This window comes from Verticillium nonalfalfae (genome assembly GCF_003724135.2).
Source record: "Verticillium nonalfalfae strain VnAa140/NRRL 66861 chromosome Unknown scaffold_34, whole genome shotgun sequence".
Taxonomy (NCBI): Eukaryota; Fungi; Ascomycota; class Sordariomycetes; order Glomerellales; family Plectosphaerellaceae; genus Verticillium; species Verticillium nonalfalfae.
In genome coordinates, this window is record NW_021167259.1 from 147374 (window position 1) to 166773 (window position 19400).

General features: G+C 54.1%; 5 protein-coding genes across 5 annotated transcripts; 1 reads left to right on the top strand and 4 right to left on the bottom strand.

Moving 5' to 3' along the window:
* Positions 1-248: 248 nt before the first annotated feature.
* Positions 249-1314, top strand: D7B24_005508 (uncharacterized protein; the record flags this gene model as incomplete). The annotated part of the gene is made up of 2 exons (XM_028639659.1): positions 249-377; positions 436-1314. 2 exons carry the CDS (start codon positions 249-251, stop codon positions 1312-1314), a joined length of 1008 nt encoding a protein of 335 aa, XP_028496024.1.
* Positions 1315-1630: 316 nt separating this feature from the next.
* D7B24_005509 (uncharacterized protein) lies at positions 1631-3230 on the bottom strand (the record flags this gene model as incomplete). The annotated part of the gene is made up of 3 exons (XM_028639660.1): positions 1631-1834; positions 1906-2814; positions 3168-3230. The coding sequence occupies 3 exons, from the start codon at positions 3228-3230 to the stop codon at positions 1631-1633; spliced, it is 1176 nt and encodes a 391-aa protein (XP_028496025.1).
* A 3955-nt stretch (positions 3231-7185) lies between these two features.
* Positions 7186-8268, bottom strand: D7B24_005510 (uncharacterized protein; the record flags this gene model as incomplete). The annotated part of the gene is made up of 2 exons (XM_028639661.1): positions 7186-7287; positions 7345-8268. 2 exons carry the CDS (start codon positions 8266-8268, stop codon positions 7186-7188), a joined length of 1026 nt encoding a protein of 341 aa, XP_028496026.1.
* A 737-nt stretch (positions 8269-9005) lies between these two features.
* Positions 9006-11393, bottom strand: D7B24_005511 (uncharacterized protein; the record flags this gene model as incomplete). The annotated part of the gene is made up of 1 exon (XM_028639662.1): positions 9006-11393. One exon carries the CDS (start codon positions 11391-11393, stop codon positions 9006-9008), a length of 2388 nt encoding a protein of 795 aa, XP_028496027.1.
* Positions 11394-15053: 3660 nt separating this feature from the next.
* On the bottom strand, positions 15054-17393 carry D7B24_005512 (uncharacterized protein; the record flags this gene model as incomplete). The annotated part of the gene is made up of 2 exons (XM_028639663.1): positions 15054-16041; positions 16102-17393. 2 exons carry the CDS (start codon positions 17391-17393, stop codon positions 15054-15056), a joined length of 2280 nt encoding a protein of 759 aa, XP_028496028.1.
* Positions 17394-19400: the final 2007 nt, after the last annotated feature.

Below are 19400 nucleotides of genomic sequence, written 5' to 3' on the forward strand. Positions count from 1 at the left end.
ATTGACCTTAGACATGCTTCCTTTATCGCGCATCCATGATTGCTATTTCGGACGCTTTGAATTCGCAGGACTGTCTCCAAAGATCGGTGCCGAAATTCGCCCATGTGCCTACGCCTCGGTGACATTCGGTGAGATCCGCACACGTCACTGCCTAGCAGCCTCCAATTAGGGGCCTTCAACCTGGCCGAACTCCAGGTCTTCCATCACCACAAGCCAGATATCGCGATTCGCTACCACATCATCTCGCCATGCCTCTCCCCAAAGTCCCCAGCAAGCTTCCCGAGGTAGTGCAGGCTGCTTTCGGCCGGGCCAGGTCCCAGGGAGACCTCACCTACTTCGAGACTCAAGTGACAATTCTTGCCCCAAGCTCCATACCCGTACGTTGGCGCGCTTGAAAGACTTGGTTACGAAGTCCTTCACTCACATGACTTACAGTTCCAATTACGATTTGCCCCAGCTTTAGCAAGTAAGCCGACTGCGCCCAAGTCCAAAACTGCCGCCACAACCCAAAAGCCATTCGACCCTTTCGAGAGCCCAGAAAACGGTCCTCTTTACGTTGGTGAAATCGCCCCGGCACATAACCTAGTCCTCAACAAATTCGCTATTGTCCCTGAGCACTTCATACTTGCCACCAAAGATTTCAAGGAGCAGACTCATCTACTCGAGGCCGATGATCTCGCCGCGACGTACGCCTGTATCGAAGCGTACCGACAGTACGGTCTTGACACAAACACGGACGGTGAGTTGTTCGCCTTCTTCAACAGCGGGTCTCATTCGGGAGCAAGCCAGCCCCACCGGCATATTCAATTACTGCCAGTAGCTCAGATGAAGGCTGGCCTGGAAGACATCGGGGACTGGACTATTTTGGCCGATCGGCTTGACCAGAAAGATACACCGTTCAAGACGTTTTCCAGCAACATTGGGCATGAGACCTCAATGGAAAGCCTACATGAGATTTACTTGACGCTCTACCGTCGCGCTGTTGCGGCAGTGAAGGAGCGTGTGGGAGAATTGGATGATACCCCCACGTCGGGTTCTGGAGAAGCTGAAATCAGCTACAACATGGCATTAACGAAGACGCGACTGGTGGTCTGCCCCCGCCTGCGTGACGGTGTTACTATTTTGACAGGGAACAGCCGGACAGAGGTGACTTTGAGTCTGAACGGGACAGTCCTCGCGGGAACAGCGCTCGTTAAAAGCGAAGCTGAGTGGGATGCACTACGCGAGGATATTGACATGGGTGCATCCACCTTAGCGGCCATTTTATCGAGAATCGGAATCCCGACTGCCGACAGCAAGCCAGGTAGACTTTGATATGGCATTTATTGAAATCAGCCTGTGTCAGCGATTCGTCTGCTTTTCAAGTCATGACGAAATAAAAAGCAATCAAGCAAACACGCCCGTGCCCAGCAAGGGCAAACCCTCGAGACGCTCTGCAAGACACGCAAACATGGTGATCAACACCAATGTCCCTCGTTTTCGAATCCAGCCGCCGGCAATAGTGAAACTCAACCTCCATTCCAACTTCATTGATCGAGTCGGTCTCCCCCAGTGCCCCCCCAATGAGACCAGTATCCATCTCCTGAATGAACCCCCTCCCCTTCCCCCCGTGCCATCGATCCTACCTCGTTCACTCCTCTTCTTCGCCGTAATCGCCGTTTTCGTCCCCATTCTGAACAAGTTCATCCCACTTCTTTCGACATGTTGCATTGCCGAAGAGGTAGGAACCTCCCTTTTGCTGAATGTACTCAGCCACTTGCTTCCACGGTACTTTCATCCGACCATTCTCTGCTTCCTTGGCGAATTTGGCCACCCCTTGACGAAGGAGTTGAACCTGCCAAAGCCTATTGTTAGTATTCTGTTGAAGAGAAGCACTTGACGGGACCAGGAGAGGGAAATGCATACATCTCGGTCTTCCCATTCTGGCCTGCGCACCCTCTCTTCCTTCTTCTTCGTCAGGGTGCGGTACCGCCCCCGAAGTGTGCTCTCAGCTTCGCGGAAGCCTCCTGCTTTCCGTATCTCACGATATGTCATGCCCTCACGCTTTGAGCGGAGCAGAAATTCGTCCTTGGCCAGGCGCTCCATGCTCCAGTCTGTAGATGACACGGGCTTGACCGGCGCATGTAACTGGTCCCCTTGTATCGGCATAGATACCGGAACTGTGCCCTGGACAGGAACCGGAACGTTTGACATGATGTGGCAAGACTTTGGCCTTGTTAAAGTGCCGCTCGATGGCTTCAGCGAGCCGGATCGTGGCTTCAGGGACTTGGTTGCTCTGTCTGGAAGCTCTTTACGGATGCCAGCAGCACCCTTGGACTCGGCTATCTTTGGCTGGATCGCACGATTCGAAAACTGCTTCGACTTTGAGGTTCTGCCAGGCTTGCTCTTGGCTTTTTTGGCCTTGACCGGCAATTTTGACGTCATGTCGGGTGCGTCTGCTATGGGAGAGTGCCCTCCGACTTCGAGCGCCGTTTCTCTTCCCATGTCAGACATGCAGGGCGAGGGAATCCTCCTGTGAATGTCTTGTGGGTAGAGAGTTCGAGCGTTCGAGGGTTGCCCTTCAAACTGCGAACAGGAGCTGGTTTCGAAGGGATGAAAGGAATCGGCAGCACCGCTGCTACCGGTTGAGCTGAAGGAGCTACTGACGGCACCAAGACCTTGAGAGACACTGGTGTCTTGCGAAGCAGAAGAGAAACTGCCGAATGTTTCCAGAACGCTACCCGGGTTATCAACCAAGTCGTTGTACATTGCTGCGCCAAAGTGATGGGAAGAAAGACCGTGCATAGGTACAGTCTGATGGAGCCCTTGACCAACCTGACCATGAGGCAAAGGTGCCATGCCATCTGGTATTAAGCCTTCTATCATATCGTGAAAAGGCAACTCTGGGAACTGGGATGAGATGGGATGGATGTGGCGCGGATAGGACGATAGAGTGGTCGGCACATGTTGCAAACCCATGTCGTGATAAAATTCTGTACGTGAATAGGGGCTTCCGGCTGACCCTGACAGGTATCCGTTGTGGAGCTGTTTGTCCTTGCCTCATTGTTAGCAGTTGCCTGACGTGACAAGCAGATGGGGAGATGAGGTTTCAGTCACATATCGAAATGTGGTGCATCATGTACGAATGGAGAGGCAAAACTGTGGACGGTGATCAGGCCAACACGTACCTCGAAGCTGTCTGACAGACTGTCGCCCCCCTGTGTCGCCCACTGTCCCGTGTTTTCCATCATGTTCTGCTTGATCGGAAACCCCCGGTCTTGATAGTGTTGGGAGCTTCTCCGCAGTAGTTGATCATAAGGATTGTGAGTCGCTTGCTTTAGGTGACTGCAGCCCGAATGAATACCGCGTGGTTGATTATTCAAGTAAAAGTGCGGCTGCGATGAGCAGATGGAGTTTCGCAAAGACCCTAGATATGGAGTGGCAAAGCTCTCTGGGCAAGTTTCTCGAAATACCGCCTGGGGCGCGTCTCTGTTGATAAACATCTTTAGACTCGGGTTCACTCGGATGCGCCGATAGATGGACAAGGTGGCCCTGGAGTCAGTGTCAGACGGCAAGACCTGTACACCGCTTGTTCTATGCCTTCCACTGGGCTTCTGCGCGTTGTCTGAGTTGAGCGCGCAGGTATGGGGTCATGCGATGTGGATGGCCGTCTGCGAGAATGACTGGCGTATGGATGGTATGGAGATAGGTCTGTGGTGCGGAAAGGACAAGTGACACAGGAGGTGTGAGATGCCGGCGGTGGCAGCGTGGAGGAGCTCGTTGACTCTGAGTATTCTTCAACTCGGTATCTTGCTAATTGTGGAAGAGACGCGTTTGACAGCTAGACGTGTCCAAGGGTGCGTTTGGAGAAGTATTGAAAAATGATTGAATATTCAAGTGCTGGGTCTGATAATTATGCTAACCTGAAGGTGTAAGCCTTGTTGACCTGGGGTTGGGGACGTGTCGGTCGACTTTTTTGATTGTAGAATGAGAAGTATCCGCGAGCTCTCGGGGCCCGTAAGAAAAGCAGCTTATCGAGTACATGGCATGAAATAGGAGGTCCCATGATCTTGTTAAAAAACCAACAGATGATGGCTCTATTGTAGCCCCACGCTCACATTGTGTAGGAAAGAGACTCATCACATTTGGACTAAATGTGTCCTGACATTATGCCTGCTCCAAGCAGGGACTACGTCCCGTAGCGGGACGGGTAGCTCGCCGTCATTCCCGGGCATGTTTTACACAGGAAAGTTGGATGCCCTGGCTCATGTAATGCCACTCGACCGTCCCGCACGATGTTAATCTTCATTTCAAAAGGAAACAAGATCAAACTTTTGTATTTGAGTTTGAGTATCACTAATGAGGACATAAAGCTACGTGCAATGGGGATTCTCTCCTCAATGATAGCCGTAGAGATGTCACAAATAGGGATGGAGGTCCAGAGGCGAGATCCTTCATGCTCGAAGCGCGGACCAACAATCATGACCGAGAACACCCAGTCAGCTCTATGGACTTCCTGTCTCGCCAAAAGGACAACATTTGATACGACAAGTTTGAGCCCTTGATATGAACCTAGATATCTTTGTTACAAACTGTTTAGATTCTCCAGGATGGTGTCATTATGCGTAGAACCCCAAGGACATTAACCCCACTGAGAGTACCAAGTCAAAGAAGCAGCCGCCTCCATGGCCATATGTGATGACTGCTATATCTGGCTAACGTTGCTTCCTCAGGCCTCGATTGTTTCCGCATCCCGGGTGCTTGGGTGAGTTGTGAGGTGTCACTACTGTTTGCGGGTTGTCCGGTCCATTGCATGGGTGGGGAAGGTAGGAAAGGTCAAGGTCCAGGGAAGCTTGAACATTCGCCAAGAGAAGGATGCTTGCCCCCTCAGGCGTGGCCAATGTGAGTTGCATGAGGCCCTAGGCGTGAGAAAGGGTTCCACCAAGTGGCGTATTCAGGCCGGCACTTGCAGATGCCACGGTTTTCGATTCGCTGCCCGCTCAGCGTGGACATGACAGTGGCCAAACTGCTGACCTTGCGCAGAGTGCTCATTGCCCTAATGAAGGGATCTATGGCAACAAGACACGTGAAACCTTGTATATATGACTGGCAACCAACTAATTGATGTTCATACTGGTCATATCTGCTTGGAGACCCCAGACATCCCCACAATGAATCGGTGACGTTGCGATAGGGTCTTCTCTTTAGCTTTGGTAATCCTTGCTTTTGTGCCCAAGGTCCGGGAACCCGGTTGTGCCACAACAGTAATCGGCTGATTGCTTTGGCTCATGCATCTCAAGAACCCCATCATGCGGCCGATCGTTTGACAGCTAGGGCCAAACCGGGGGCCAGCCATCCGGACCCGTACCGCAGGCTGGATTTCCCAAGGTTTACTCGAGTGTTTGCGCATTACCAGAAGGGGCCATCTTGGATCATCAGTTGAATCCTCACATATGATATCATTGTCGCTTGCCGTAATGAGCTTGCTGTGGGCTGTGGTTCTCTTTCACCATGTTCAAAAAGTAGGCGGCTCGTTGGCTCTTCCTGCTGGACGCCGCTGAACACGACGGAGGGATCAGTGGTCTAGATCCAAAGTACATACCCCTGCAGTATGGTATGCACAATTTATCCAATAAAAAGACTTCGGCAGAAAACGCCGCAGTGGTTCGAGAGCTGGGAAGGGAACTTACCGCTGTTCGCAGTGGGCGAGCCTAACTACGGGCTACAGCACCCGCATAAAAAAGCCTGACCACGTAGCCCCCTGACGTCTTTTCTCTCTTTCTGCTTCAGGGTTACTGGTGGAACAGCAGTAGCCTAGAATTTCGTCAGAATTGACCTACATGGATGATTGGCAACTAAGAGAGCAGTCTTGAGACCATCAAAGGTGGCGAGAGACAAGACTTTCCCCCCCGTAGCTGAGGAGAAGCGATGATTTTTCTCCAAGGTTATCTTGGTAATGATTCAAGCAATGAAGGCCTGGCCCGATATCTCGTCGAGCCATCTGAAGTCAAGCAGAGTCTTTCGAAACGCACCTACTGGTTGTGCCTTCCAACATAGAAGGCCTCGATATTCCCACAAAATTAGAATGATCTTTCTACTCAAGAACATCAACAAACCGATTTTCCTAATGATTGAAGTTTTTCCAATGACGACATCCCCATAGCATGTCTTGCCCTTCGTATCCGGAGCAGGATACCATCAGCCTCTACGTCGGCTTTCAACCTAGGACCATGAAGGAGACAGCGCCGCTTATCTCGATTTGAAGCCGATCATCGCCGGTCATTCCGACAGTCGATCGCCTGCAGCTCGGCAGAAGAGGCAGGCTAGATGGTGGTGGCAAGCTGCAAACAACTAACGTGCATGAGCCCCCTCCGAGACGCCTTGCGGCTTCTCCCTTGGCATTGCCCGCGCACTCCAGAGCTGATTGCGGTGAGTGCTCAGAGCGCTTCGAGAGGGATTTCGTCCAAGGGCTTCACGGACGCGGGAACGGAAAAAGCGGGATGATCTTTTTCCATCGGTGGTAGTTGATGCTTCTTGTTGTCTCCCAAACCATGCCAGCCCTGCCCAGAGCGGGGGAAGATACTGGTACAGGTAGGGTGACCGGTTTCCCGGAGGACCCCTGCCAGGGGACAACCCTGCGAAGGTAGTCACGATTCTGCAGTTTTCTCGCGCGCTTTCAATACCTTGGTCGTGCTTCCCGAGACAGTAGGCTACGAGCATTGCTTCCCCACAACAGTGCATGCCCTGCTCGTGGCTCTGTTTCTCGGTGGCGAACTAGATCAGGCCGTCAGCAAGCTTCCGAGACAGGCGAACTTGTGCGGGAGATTAGCGGTGGCGTGTTGAGTTCGGTGCGAAACACTTTGAACATCCTTGATGACAAGTGTGCTAGGCTTCAGGTGGAGGCTCTCTCATCTGGCGACACGATCAGGGAGAGAAGAAGGATGTGAACACAGAGTAAAGATGCATTTTCTTTTCCTCTCGTGACTATGCTAATCCGGTACATCAACGCTTCTGTCTCCCATACGCCTGACTCCCCCATAAATAGTGACAGGTCATTCGCCGAGACGCCTCCTCCGTTTCCTCATTACAGTGATGCTCAGCATAGCTTGATTATTTCAGTAATACGACGGATGCGATTCCCGTCATTACATCATCTCCGAGACAGTGACTTGGTGCTTTTGGCGCAGCAATCGAGTCGCGTCGTCCTCACACTCCAGGCAATCCGACAACTTGGCGGAGTGCCGGCATGAAACGTGGAAGTACATACAGAGTGTACAGTGCGGAGAGAGCGGTCAAGAGCCCAGTAAACTGTTCCGTGTTAGCAAGTCGATACCAACACCTTGATGTGTGTCTTCACAGCCTTACCTTCTCAAACCAAGTGTGGAAGTAAATGGCCGTCATGAGCAGCATCCACGAGCTCAGAGCTATAGCCACAAGGGCGGCCTTGCCTCCGAAACCCAAACTATCCTCCTGAAGATCGGCCCTCTCGACGCCACCCTCGGATTCAACGCCAGCGCTTTTGACGGCGCCATCACTCATGACGATGGCCCTCTCCTCCCTGACGCCCCGGTGGCGCAGATACGCCCAGCCGACCTCCTGTAGCAAGAACCCACTGGCCAGGACTAAGAGGAAGACGTGTCCAGAGATATCGTGTCCGCCCCTCCACGCGCCCCCGGCAGCCTTACAAGCCACAGCGCTCACAAACTCGCCGACATCCGCATCCCCCTCTTGTACCTTGTCCTCGACCACCTCGCAACGGCCGCCCGTCCACCGGAAACTGCGATCAATAATCGCCGGACCAAAGCACCACTGCGTGACGAGGAACCACAGTGCCGTGGCGACAGCCCACCTCACGCCAGCCTGCATACGCCTCTTGGCGTTCTGGAGCGCGGGGTGCGTCGCCACGAAGAGTCCGAATACGACGGTCGTCCAAAACCAGCCCCTCTTGACGTAGACGACGTTGAAGACATTGTTCTTCCGCGCAAAGTAGCCCGGCGCCTCGGAGGGGTGCTGCGCGTGCGACTGTGTCGTTGGGTGGTAGGCGGCGCGGCGGACCTGCGGCGAGAGCAGGGAGTAGGCCGTGCCGAAGAGGAGGAGGGCGGGGAACAGGGCGAGCAGAGCCGCTTCGACGGGCGTCGGGAGGTAAGGAGGATTGCGTCGGGTCGGTGTCGTGGCGGCCCTGCGTGTCGAGGACGCCGCTGGCGATGATGGCGTGGCGCCGTTTTGCTGTTCGGCGAGGGCGCGACGGCTTTTGGAGCGAAGGTTCGCTGCTGGCGGGGAATTGTCCATGTCGGAAGCTCAAGGTCGAGATCGATTATTGGTTATTGCATTGAGTAAATGTGTTCAGGCAAGGAAAAGTGACGATGGAGGAAATGCTACTCGCTTTCCAGTCTCGTGGCAAGAGCGAAAGCCAGAGAGCAGCCTGGATCGGGTCTGAACTCCGGTGGGGACTTATGACGTTTGCACTTGGGGACCTGCCGCGGCTCGAAGCTGTGGCCCCCTTGCCTTAGCTATTTGAGCCTCGTTGAGCCAATTACAGGAGGCTGTTCACCAGTACCTAGGTACCTAAAGTAGGTAGGTAAGGTACCGATAGGTACTCACTCACCGGGAGGTCGGCCGCCGGAGTGTCACGAAAGTGGCACCGACCGATAGTGCACCAGAAATCGAAACTGATCTCGCGTTGACGATCCTGCACTGATGACTGTACTAATTCAGATTTCCTATGTACCTTGTGGTATCAAAATAAACCGCTCGGCGGTTCGCGAAAACGACTAAATGGCCCCTGCAAGCCTGAACAATAGCCCCCGTTTTTACGTGTACCGCCAACTCCAACTGCCCTGCGAGGAACAAAAGCAAAATATGTTCATGGAATGTGCCCAGCTCAAGAAGCGAACATGTGCGCCATCGGTCCTGATTCAATGGCGAAAATGCAGGCGATGCGGCGAAGAGCGCAAGCCCTTGCCCCGGCCCTGCATGCCAAGACGAATGCATGTCGTGTTGCCCGCCGTGGCGTTTGTTCTGCCTCCCTAGGATTCAAACGTCGCGATGGTGGCACAGAAGTTGTTACGGTTGTCGCTGTCGAGAGCGGCTGTCTCGCCGTCCACCGTAATCATGCTGACTGAAGCCTTAGTGCTGATGCCGAAGAAACGAACCGACGTATTCTCGAGAGATGTCATATGGTCCTGGCAGTTGTTCTGAGGAACACATTCCTGGGCGTAGTTGTCAAAGAAAGAGTACATGCCAGCTCCATAGAGGAAGATGTCGCTCGAGCCAATCGCGCGGACGCCCCACGTACGGGGGCAGCGATCTTGCTGGATCGAGTGCGCCGCGCAGTAAGCCTCAAAATCCGGGTCAAGATATTTGGCGTTGACTGTGAACGGCACAAGAGCATCAGGGTTGCCCTGGAAGTAGGCCGTCTCCGTCTGAATGTGACCCATGAAGACGTTCTTGGCATTGTTGAACTGGTAGTTGTAGAGAACGCTGTGCTCTGAAGCGGTGCCCCACAGCCACGATCCTTTTGTCGATTCAATGAGAACACCGCGGCCATTGTAAATGTTGATCTGACCCCAGCCGGTCTGGTCAAGCTCGTGATCAGACACCCACCACCAGACATTTTCAAAGTAGCCTGAAGACTCGGGAGTCATGTGGATCAGGAGCCAAGCACCAAAACATTCGGGATTCGGCGTGGTCGTGACAGCCGGCGTCTTTGCACACTTGTCAGCCTGAAGCTGGGTTCCAGCAGTGCCGCCAATGCGGAAGTGAACGTCCCAAAGGCCGGCAGCGCCGGGCTGGGTGCCAGCAACATTGAACTCCATGAGGATGGCACCAGGCTGGGGACCTTGCGTCTCAATCATGAGGTCGCTCATCTCAAAGTTGCCAACATCGCCGGGTTCGCCGACACGGAGCATGGGTTTGGGGTTGTTCTGGTCTTTGAAGTTGGAGTTTCCACCCGCCAAGATGAGCGGCCAGATTTCACCAGTGATCTTAATGTCCTTGGGAACCTGGACTGTGTCGGTGATGATGTAGGCTCCATGGTCAAAGTAGACAACGTCATTAGGACCCGCCTTGTTGAACAGTGCCTGGATGGCGGCGGTATCGTCCGTGACGCCATCGCCAACGCAGCCATTGGCCTTTGCACGAAGAAAGCTGCTCGCAGGTACGTTATCGTACTGAGGCTTGCTGCGAGTGGCAAATCGTCCGTTCGAGTCCAAAAGGACAGCAGGCTTCGTGACAGCGGGGCGTGTATCCTGGATATCTTGACCGCCATTCGTGGGGGTATAGGCCTTGCCCTGAGCCCATGAACCAATTTTCTGATTACCGGGTAGAATGACCTGCTGGCTGACCTCATTGCGAACAGCAGCCTCCACGTTGGAGGACATGTCGACATTGTCAAGGATCAAGGTCCCGTTCGTGTAGGGTGATGAAGGGTCGTAGGCCGTCATGACGCCGGTTCGGGTATTCCTGATAGTGCTGTCGAGCAGGAGGAGAGAACCAACCGTCTGAGCGCCGACGGAGCCGCCATTCGCCATGTTAATGCCGATGCTGCAGTCGTTGATGCTTAGGCCATGAAGAGTCCACAACCAGTTCCAGTTCATGAAGATGGCCGTTTGACAGTTGTTGAACGTCATGTTCCTCGTGGTGAACTGTTGGCTACCAACAAACATGCCGAAACGACCGCCGACGAAGGTGAGATCGGTCATAAAGCCTCCTGAGCCATTATCAATGAAGATGCCCTGCTGAGCATTGGCCTCGCCGCCGTCGGTGCGCATGCGGAAGAGAATGTTCTGCAAGCTAGTGGCCTGGGCGACCTGCCAATGGATGCCGGTACCCGTAGTAAACGGCTGAGCAGTGAGGTCGACGACAAAATTCCTCATCTGGCGGAAGAAGTTGTTTTGGTTGGTCCAGGCATTGTTCCCCTGGTTATCATACGGGTTGGCATCAACGACGGCCATGCCGGCGAAATTGGGCGCGGCACGAAGTGTGGGTGGGTTGTGAATGTCACCGACCATGTGGGTATAGTACATGGGGATCAGGGGGCGGCTGACGAGATAGGTTCCTGGAGGAAAGTAGACGAGAGCGGGAGTGGTGGTGGAGGAATCGCAGCCAAAAAAGCAGCGATTGCCCGAGGACATGGCCGTGTTGATCGCATCTGTGTCATCGGCGATACCGTCGCCAACGGCTCCAAAGTCTTTGACGTTGCGGAAGACTTGGTAGCCGTCAACCCCAAAGGCAGCAACACCTTGGCGATCGATATTCGCGAACCACCAGTTGGAGGCGGCGGTGGTGGTGTCGGCACCAGCGCCGGCATCAGGGCTGGGGGCAGCCTGTGGCGCTGGAGCTGGCACAGCAAGTGCAGGAAGCGAGAAGAGGCGCGAAGCCAAGACGAAAGCTGTGATGACTGAAGCGAGGCCCATTGTGACGAACCAAACCGTGGGTGGGTGCCTTGTTTGGCGGGTTGATGCGGAGCAGGACCGTGGACAGCTTGTTGACTATGACAATCAGTCGAAGTTAGATAAGTGTTGATCTCGGTAAATGTCGTTTCGTCAAAAGAAAAAAAGGAGAGATCCTCGAGCAGTGCTGAGAAAGAAGAGCAGGCGCGCCTGAGTATTTTGTTGAGAACGGAAAGAATGCAGCCCGGGGAAGGAAAGTGCGGCAAGTACGCTTCAAGCCCGCAGCAGTGCCAATAAAGTAATCGCAAACTGAGGTGAGAGCAATTGACCCGTCGCTACTCGAGTTTGGTAAGGATGGTTGATTCTCGTCTTGTGTTCGTGGGACACAAAACAAGGCTGGAGGTTGAGTGACTGTGATGGAGGTGTGTTGACGCTGGGATCTTATATGCTTCGTCGATGTGAGATGGAAACTTCCAACCACGCTTCATTTCGTGAATGCCATCACCTGCCCGCCCAGCCTGCATCTGGTCTCGGCAATGAATGACAATCCCATTCAGGCATTCTTCCTATTGTTCGCTTCGATTTTCAGGCGGCTGCAATACACGCCCATCCATCACTCGACTCGTGCGACCTGACTGCTGGCCCTTGGCTAGCATCCAAATGAGATCACCCTCGTGGCCATGGGTCAGGTTACCAGCCACGCACGCGATCCAACTCGATGCATGCCGGATATGCAATACAGACAAACGGAAAGGGATAGATTTGTGTGACCAGAAGAAGGGTTGGGTGCATTCCAGGACCCACGGGATCATCAGGCACATGCAAGTGAACTCACCAGAGGCAGGCACGCTGGTGACGGCAGCGGATGATGGTCGATCAGCCCCGTTTATGGAAGGAGCTGCAGTGATCGAAGAACAGACGGAAAATGTGGGAGGGATTAAGGGACTGACAGCCACTGCAAGAATAGCAGAGACAGAGAAGAAGGCGGGTCCGATACTGGATGGCAGACACGGGAGAGGGGGTGTCTAGGGAGAGAGGGGCGTCTCGAGGGATGGATGATGCATTTTTGTAGCCAGACGAAGGCATCGCTGGTCTTATACCGCCACACTTACATCAGGAATAACTGGACGAGGTCTCAACGGTCCAACATCCCGCCACGACGGCTCCATCTCGGGCGCGATGTATATTGGGTTGCAGGAGCGCACTGTCGTATGGTGGCGATGCCCGCGCAGAACTTGGGTGAGTTGAGTCACGACCAAGCCCGTCCAGCAACGAGACCAGGGTGCCGTCTCGGTTATCGATCCTACGGCGGGACGAAGACCACCTGAAAACCATAGGTTGAAGCAATTATTGGCTTGGGAAGCACCAGGGTTTCAAATCAAATGGGTGGTCGTGAGAAGCAAACCAGGGTCTCGACAGGTTTGGACCAGTGGCGCCTAGCTGGGGCGAGGACGAACGAACCAGAACGTGGCGGATGCGGCCTGAGGTAGCCGGTGTCAATGCAGACCTTCTCCTCTACTCAATTCGAACGGCACCTTGAGCGGCAGGAGGTGCCAGACACGGCACCAGAACCCGAAAGAGGGTTGTTCCAACAGGGAGACGTGGAGCCGAGGCCGGGATCCGAGAATGCGCGAAAGTGAAAGCGTCAATCAAGCAGCTGAACAAACGTATATTCTTCTGTCTTCATCCTTCGCTTGATTAGTCGCACGGCGGACCTCCAACTGCCTTGTTGTGCAGTAATGGAGATGAGGTGTCGCCTGGATCGATATGCTGTAGAGGCAGTGCTAATGCCTACGAAGTTCAGAGAGTCTTGAGCGAATGACGTTGAGCACCCCTGAATCTGGCCCCCCAAAGGAGACTAGCCTGCCAGCACGGTTTCAAGATCGACAACGCGCCACCAAGAGACTCTCTGGGGGGGCTCATCCTGGCTCTTTCAGGGGCTTGTGCCTAGCCAACAGGGCGGGGAAGGGTTGCTCTCCAGCTCGATTTGGCTCATACCGTTGCAGAAACATCGGCCGACGAACCATCCCAAGGCCCTAACTGGCTGTCGTCCCATAAGTTGCGATCCCGAGTAATCTCAACATCGAGGCAATATCATGAGCGCGTAATTCATCCCAACTGATGATTCTTGATCGCCGTGGCTCTTTCATCCCCCTCAAAATCTCAATGACAAAACAGGATATACAGCATGATCCCAGTCGTCATCGAACAGCGGCTCGTTGTGGCACAGCATGCTGTGTAACGTACCAGCACCAGACCGACAAATCATCCTGTGCTATGGTTACGCCCAAAGGTCCTCGTGATAGAGTCACGTCGCTCCCCATCACGGCCTTAGCCTTCCCACAAAGGCTCACCACCGCCACACCTTTAAGCCTACTGCAGTAGTTCATCTCCGGCCGCTTCGGCCCTTTTGAGAACACCCTGTTGTGCCCCCCTCCTATACCTGCAGCATCCCCAGGTTTCGGGGTTGGGCAGACGACACTCCACATCTACCCGACGCCGGCACTCGTCCCGCCGCGGGACTGTCGCCCGGCCATTGGACTTGGCGTTCGGCTTCTGATCAACCGATCTTTGGACGGTGGGCGCTAAAAGGAAAGACGATAGTTAATTCTATCACCCATGACACATTGCATGCCATCGTGGAGCCTGGATCAATCGGGCTCATGCGAATGCTACACTCTGATCTGAACGTCATGTCCGCTGGTCTTCTCTGTGTGGGTGTGGGCGGGTGTGTATGTGTGTACCGGGCCGCTCCTCACCAACTCAGCACGTGAGGAGCGTGTGACCTGGTTCGTCTCACAACCCTTACGGAACAAGCTTTACCCTACCTTTCACTGCGTGCAGTCTGTCTTGCCAGCCCTGTGATGCATAGAACCCATCCACATGTCATGGAGCCCGTTCCATCTGTCTGCTCATCTCCGCAATTGAACCACTCGGCTCTGTTATCGCCTGTACCTCCACTGACCTCTCCTCCTCCCCAGTCACCGCCACGCCACTCTGCACCTTCCGCTATAGGATGGGCTCAACACCACGATGTAAATGAAAACCGCTTCCAGACCCTTCAAACCCGGCCTTGGTACTGCCGAAGGGTGGGTAGCAGCCGGTCTTTTCGCGGCACGATGACGGCGATACGTGCTTCCACGTGTGACCGCGCGCCTGATTCAGTGGCCTGCTTCAGCGAAAGTCATACTCCCTGCACCTCTTGTGCCGGACACGAATATGGCTGTATTCTTGCAGGCCGAGGTCACGTTGAAACCACATCACATGAATATAAATCTTCTAAATCATGGTCATTCTTGGCAGGTCTATGGGACCGATGATGTGGTAGTCTATCTAGCCATGTTTCCTATACATGTACTCGCATTGCGAAGCGAGTGACCTCTTCTTCCAAGTTCGTGACGGCAAGGAGCCCGTCTTCTAAGTTTGACGCCTTCTTTCTGACGTCTCATGCGACGCACTTCTCCCGATTCCCAATGCCACAAATGCTATGCGTTCAGCAAAACTTCCCTTGCGACCAAAAACATAACGCCACGATATCCTAAATGTACCCTGAGACTTCCACACTGACATTGTTTCCGACATGAAACAAGGAAAAGATAAACCCAATGCCAATCATGCCAAAACACAACAGTCAAAACGCTTTCATATGCACAATCAACGCCCAAGTCGGCAAGGCAAATTGCCTCAGATGTATTCCCCTTCAATCTCAACAGCACGGGCACTGTTGAGCATCTCAATGCCTTGGACATTGGCACCAAAGTCCATGATGAGAATTTTGGGGTCTTGACCAGTGCTGACGATGCGACGATAGTCGCTCTTGGCACTGAGTACCCAGCTGGCATGCCACTTAGGGAAATCCAGTAGTTGACGCCCAGTCGCCATGTCGAATACCTTGATGTCCTGGTCGTAACTTCCGCTGATCAAACGACCGCTCACAGAGTCAATGTGGAGACTGCGTACGAGATTATCGTGGGCTTTGATCTCTCGAACGCACTCGCCCGTATTCGCATCCCAGATGCGAATGATTTTGTCGTTGCCTGCAGAAGCGACAAAGCGGCCGTCCTCCGTAAACTGGCTGCAGGCCAGGCCTTTGGTGTGCCCGACGAACTCCCGGATGTTCTTGCCCGTATCGACGTTCCAAAGCTTGACACGGAAATCACCGCTGCAGCTCACAATGGTGTTACCCCTGAGCTGAACAGCGTTCACGGGCCCAGCGTGGCCGCGTAGCTGTCGGAGCAGAGCACCAGTGTGTCGATCCCAGACACATATGGAGACGTCTTTCGAACAGGTGACAATGTGGCGATCGTCAAACGCAAGGTCTAACACAGCGGCACCATGGTGTTGGAGACGACGGATTGGACGGTAACCGTCTTGAACTGAGTAAACAATGCATGACGAGTCGGAAGATCCAGTGACCAGGATTTCGTTGTCGTATTGCAGGCACAGGATTGAGGCTTCGTGATGTAGAGGGAAGGATGTGACGGCTGGCATGGATGGGCTGGCGCGGGTGCCATCTGGGTGGACTGCATGGTGGGTTGGTTGACCGTCGGCATCGAGAAGCAGCGAAACGTCGTTAACCACATCGGGGGGCCCGATGACGAGGCGGCATTGTAGTGACTGCATATCCCAGATTCGTATCGTCCGGTCACGAGATCCCGTGATGATCTTCGATCTGTGAACATGTTAGCGAAGTGCATAGAAAAGGCATGAATCTTGGAGAGCGGCCACTTACTCGTCAAACTGAAGGCAGTAGATGCTATCCGAATGACCGTTCAAGTACACTGGCTTAGCCTGTCCATCGCGCCAGCTACGGTCCAGCTGTTCCCTGACGCGATAGACCTCTTTCCAGTCTACACAAGGTTGAATGGGAGGAACCCCATGGCCGCACCCTGGCTGCACTGCATTGGTTGTCGCATAGGTGCCCGTTTTTGCCCGCAGGAACGCATCGCGCCATACATGTTGATTTGAAACAACCTCATGCCAGTGGCGGGACACGACCGTGGCATTGGCGAGTGCAGAGCCGTGGAGATAAGAGAGTATCTGAATAGAGAGTTCGACTGGCAGGCTTGAGACGAAGTCGATGCGACTTATGTTGGCATCTTCCTTCAAGTCCGCGTCTTCCACTGCCAACTCGGTGTCTGAGTCGGCGGCTGTCACTGTAATACCGATACCGCTCTCGCGATCGTTCCCAGCGTCTTCGCCGGTGCTGAACGCACGTAGCCACTTGTTTTGGCGAGGTTGCTGGCTTGTCGATGGTCGTCCAAGTCCCAACGACTCATTTTGGGCGGCAGCAGCGGCTTTAGCGGCTGCGCCTGTGTGGCGAGGAATGATGGGAGGCTCGCTGCCGGTGCCGGGCAAAGGAAGCGAGGGAAACGTGTGGTCGAATCTGGGTTGCTCGCCATCGACGGCGCCGTGGGACGTCCTATGATGGCGGAAACTGGCAGCCTGGCGCAGACGACGTCCCCATACAGAGTGAGAAGTCCCGGGACGAGGGCTGGTACTTGGGCTAGCAACGGGGCTGCCAGATGTCTGTTGGTCAAAGGCATCGGTCGGAGTCGGATATGCTATCGAGTGCCTCTGCCTGTGATTGACCATTCCTTTCAGCGATATGGAAGCCCTGCGAATGATGCTCTTGATACTGCCGTCTTCGCCAGCAGCCTGCCTTGTCCTTGTACCGGCGGCGACACTCTGACTGTGGCCATGTTTGGCTCGCGACTGGGTTGGTGCCGAGGATGAACCATCAATTGCTAAGCCCTGTATGTTGAGACCAAGTCCGGTGCCGTCGGACTTGGGCGAGGAGAGAGGAAGTCCAAACATGGACTGGGGACGACGTCGCGAGAAAAGAGAGTAGGAATGGCTTTTGCTTCGGAGGCGGTCCTTATTGTAGGCGGCGGCAATGGGCTCGCGTGGAAGATAGTCGACCGCTGTGATTGAAGAGGATGTCGAAGCCTCGCCTGCGGGCTCGTCGAATATGGCCTCCTGAACAGGCGCCCAATCCGCCACAGGAATAACTCGTCTCGACATGTTGTTTTCAGGTTGCTGGTCAAAAAAGGTGGCGATACACCGTGTTGAAACGTATTAATGACCTTCGGGACTGAACAGGTGTGATGGTAGAGGGATGGAGGAGGAAAGTCGGTACACCCTGTCGCTGACAGGTCGGGCGTCGCGTTCAAAAAGAATGTAGGTCAAGTCGCAGGATCGGCAATCTAGTGGGAGGCATTAGTTGGGTGTTGGAGGAATGCTCCGTTTATGAGCGTCTCGTCTTTGGGCCGACGCCTCTCCTTTTTTCTTCCTTTTTGGGGAGAGGTTCAAGACGGGACTGTCTCGGAACTACCGCCAAATGCACTACCAATGCAGGGTGGCGGCCAGTGGGGCCACGCGGTAGGCTCCGCCTGGGGTTCTCGGGGTGCAGACACAGGGACCTAGGGAGGTACAACTCACCAAGGGAATTTCAGGTTGGCAAGCCAGTGGTTGAGTTAGGAGTGGGCTGATGGCGAACAGTGGCTTCCTTGAGTGGCTGCGTGTCTTCTAGCCTCGTAACCGTTGGTCTAGGGCCGGCTTGATCCTTTGTCAAAGATGGTTCGGAGTCGCCAGAAGGGGGAAAGAAAAATCTTCGGCCACCTGTTGATGGTAAGGGGAAGGCAATGGCGCCAGGCCGATGTTTGGATCCAATGCAACTAGTTGAGTTCGGCCAGTGCGTCTTGGCCTCCAAGACAACGCGGGAGGGCAGGACGGCAGGAAGAAAACGGCAGCGATCAGCAATTCGTTGACCAGTCAGACGAGTTCTGTACGTGCAGCGGAGGCCGCGAGTCAAGTGTCTGTGGTTTCGAACCACTTCACTTGCCTCTGCTGGTGGCGGCTCTCGTTGTGTGACTGGCACAACAGAGCTCGGCGGGTGTGGTGGGTGAGGTGAAAGGTTCTGCAAGTAGAAGTAGTTTCGGTCGGTGGATATGATATTCGTCTGAGCGAGGTTTGGACGTTCAAGAAGATGTCCTACATGCGCCATAACCCATTCTTCGCTCGGTGACACAGGATCAGCGCCGTGTCGGCGGATTAGGCGAGTCCAAGGGAGAGGAGGTAAGGAGCAATGCCTGGCATGACACGAGGCACTGGCACGTGTCGGCGTCTCTTCAGGGTTCCAGGCGAAACAACAAAGGGTATGATGGCGCCGTTGAACGGGGTCCTGGAAATTGGCACTAACGCAGCCAAAAGAAAGAGGGAGAGAAGAACGCAACCCTCAGGTTCGATTGTCCTGTTATATGTTACCTTCCTGAGCAGAACGTCAAACACAGTTGAATGGGAGGAGACAATGCAGGGTCCTATGGCCCTGCATTGAGTTTACCCATGACCCATGGTGGTGGTGTACATTGAGGTGCCTGCCCGACCGCATGTCAACATGCACCTAGACCAATCTCTTGGGACCACTGACAGCAAGCACCATGCCGAACCTGGGCGCAAATACAACACGACGACATCATATGCTTATGAAATTAGATGATCACCAAGCTGCAGTGCCCGACTGTACCTGAAGCAACGCTCTCTGCCCAAATCTTATGCTTTGATACCGCTGACACGCATCCCCTCAGGTGCTCACCGCCCCTCGCCACCATTCATTGCTGTCTTGAAGGCCAGGGATAAACAGACAATGATGCACCCGAGGCTTAAGTAAGAAGTGATGTGTGACGGCACTTGCACCCACAAAACAGGCTTTTACCGATCATTCGCCTAACCCTTTACCCCCCCTCTATTTTCCATCAGCCTGATCCATACATACCTACCTGCCCGTGTGTCGCAAATCGAAATGCCTATGTAGGCACCTTACCTGAGGACGTAGGTACTTGGAGACGCGAATCACTTTGGGCGAAGTATCGATCAAGACAGATACCTAGTTGGACTACAGAATTGACTTGGCGCGACATCATTGCGCGATGTTATTCATGGCATCGCTATTTCTCTGTGTATTGATTTGACTGTGGTTGGTGACACTGTCTTAACTTGCGTGCAACAGGTGTCACGGTCGTAATCAGGTAC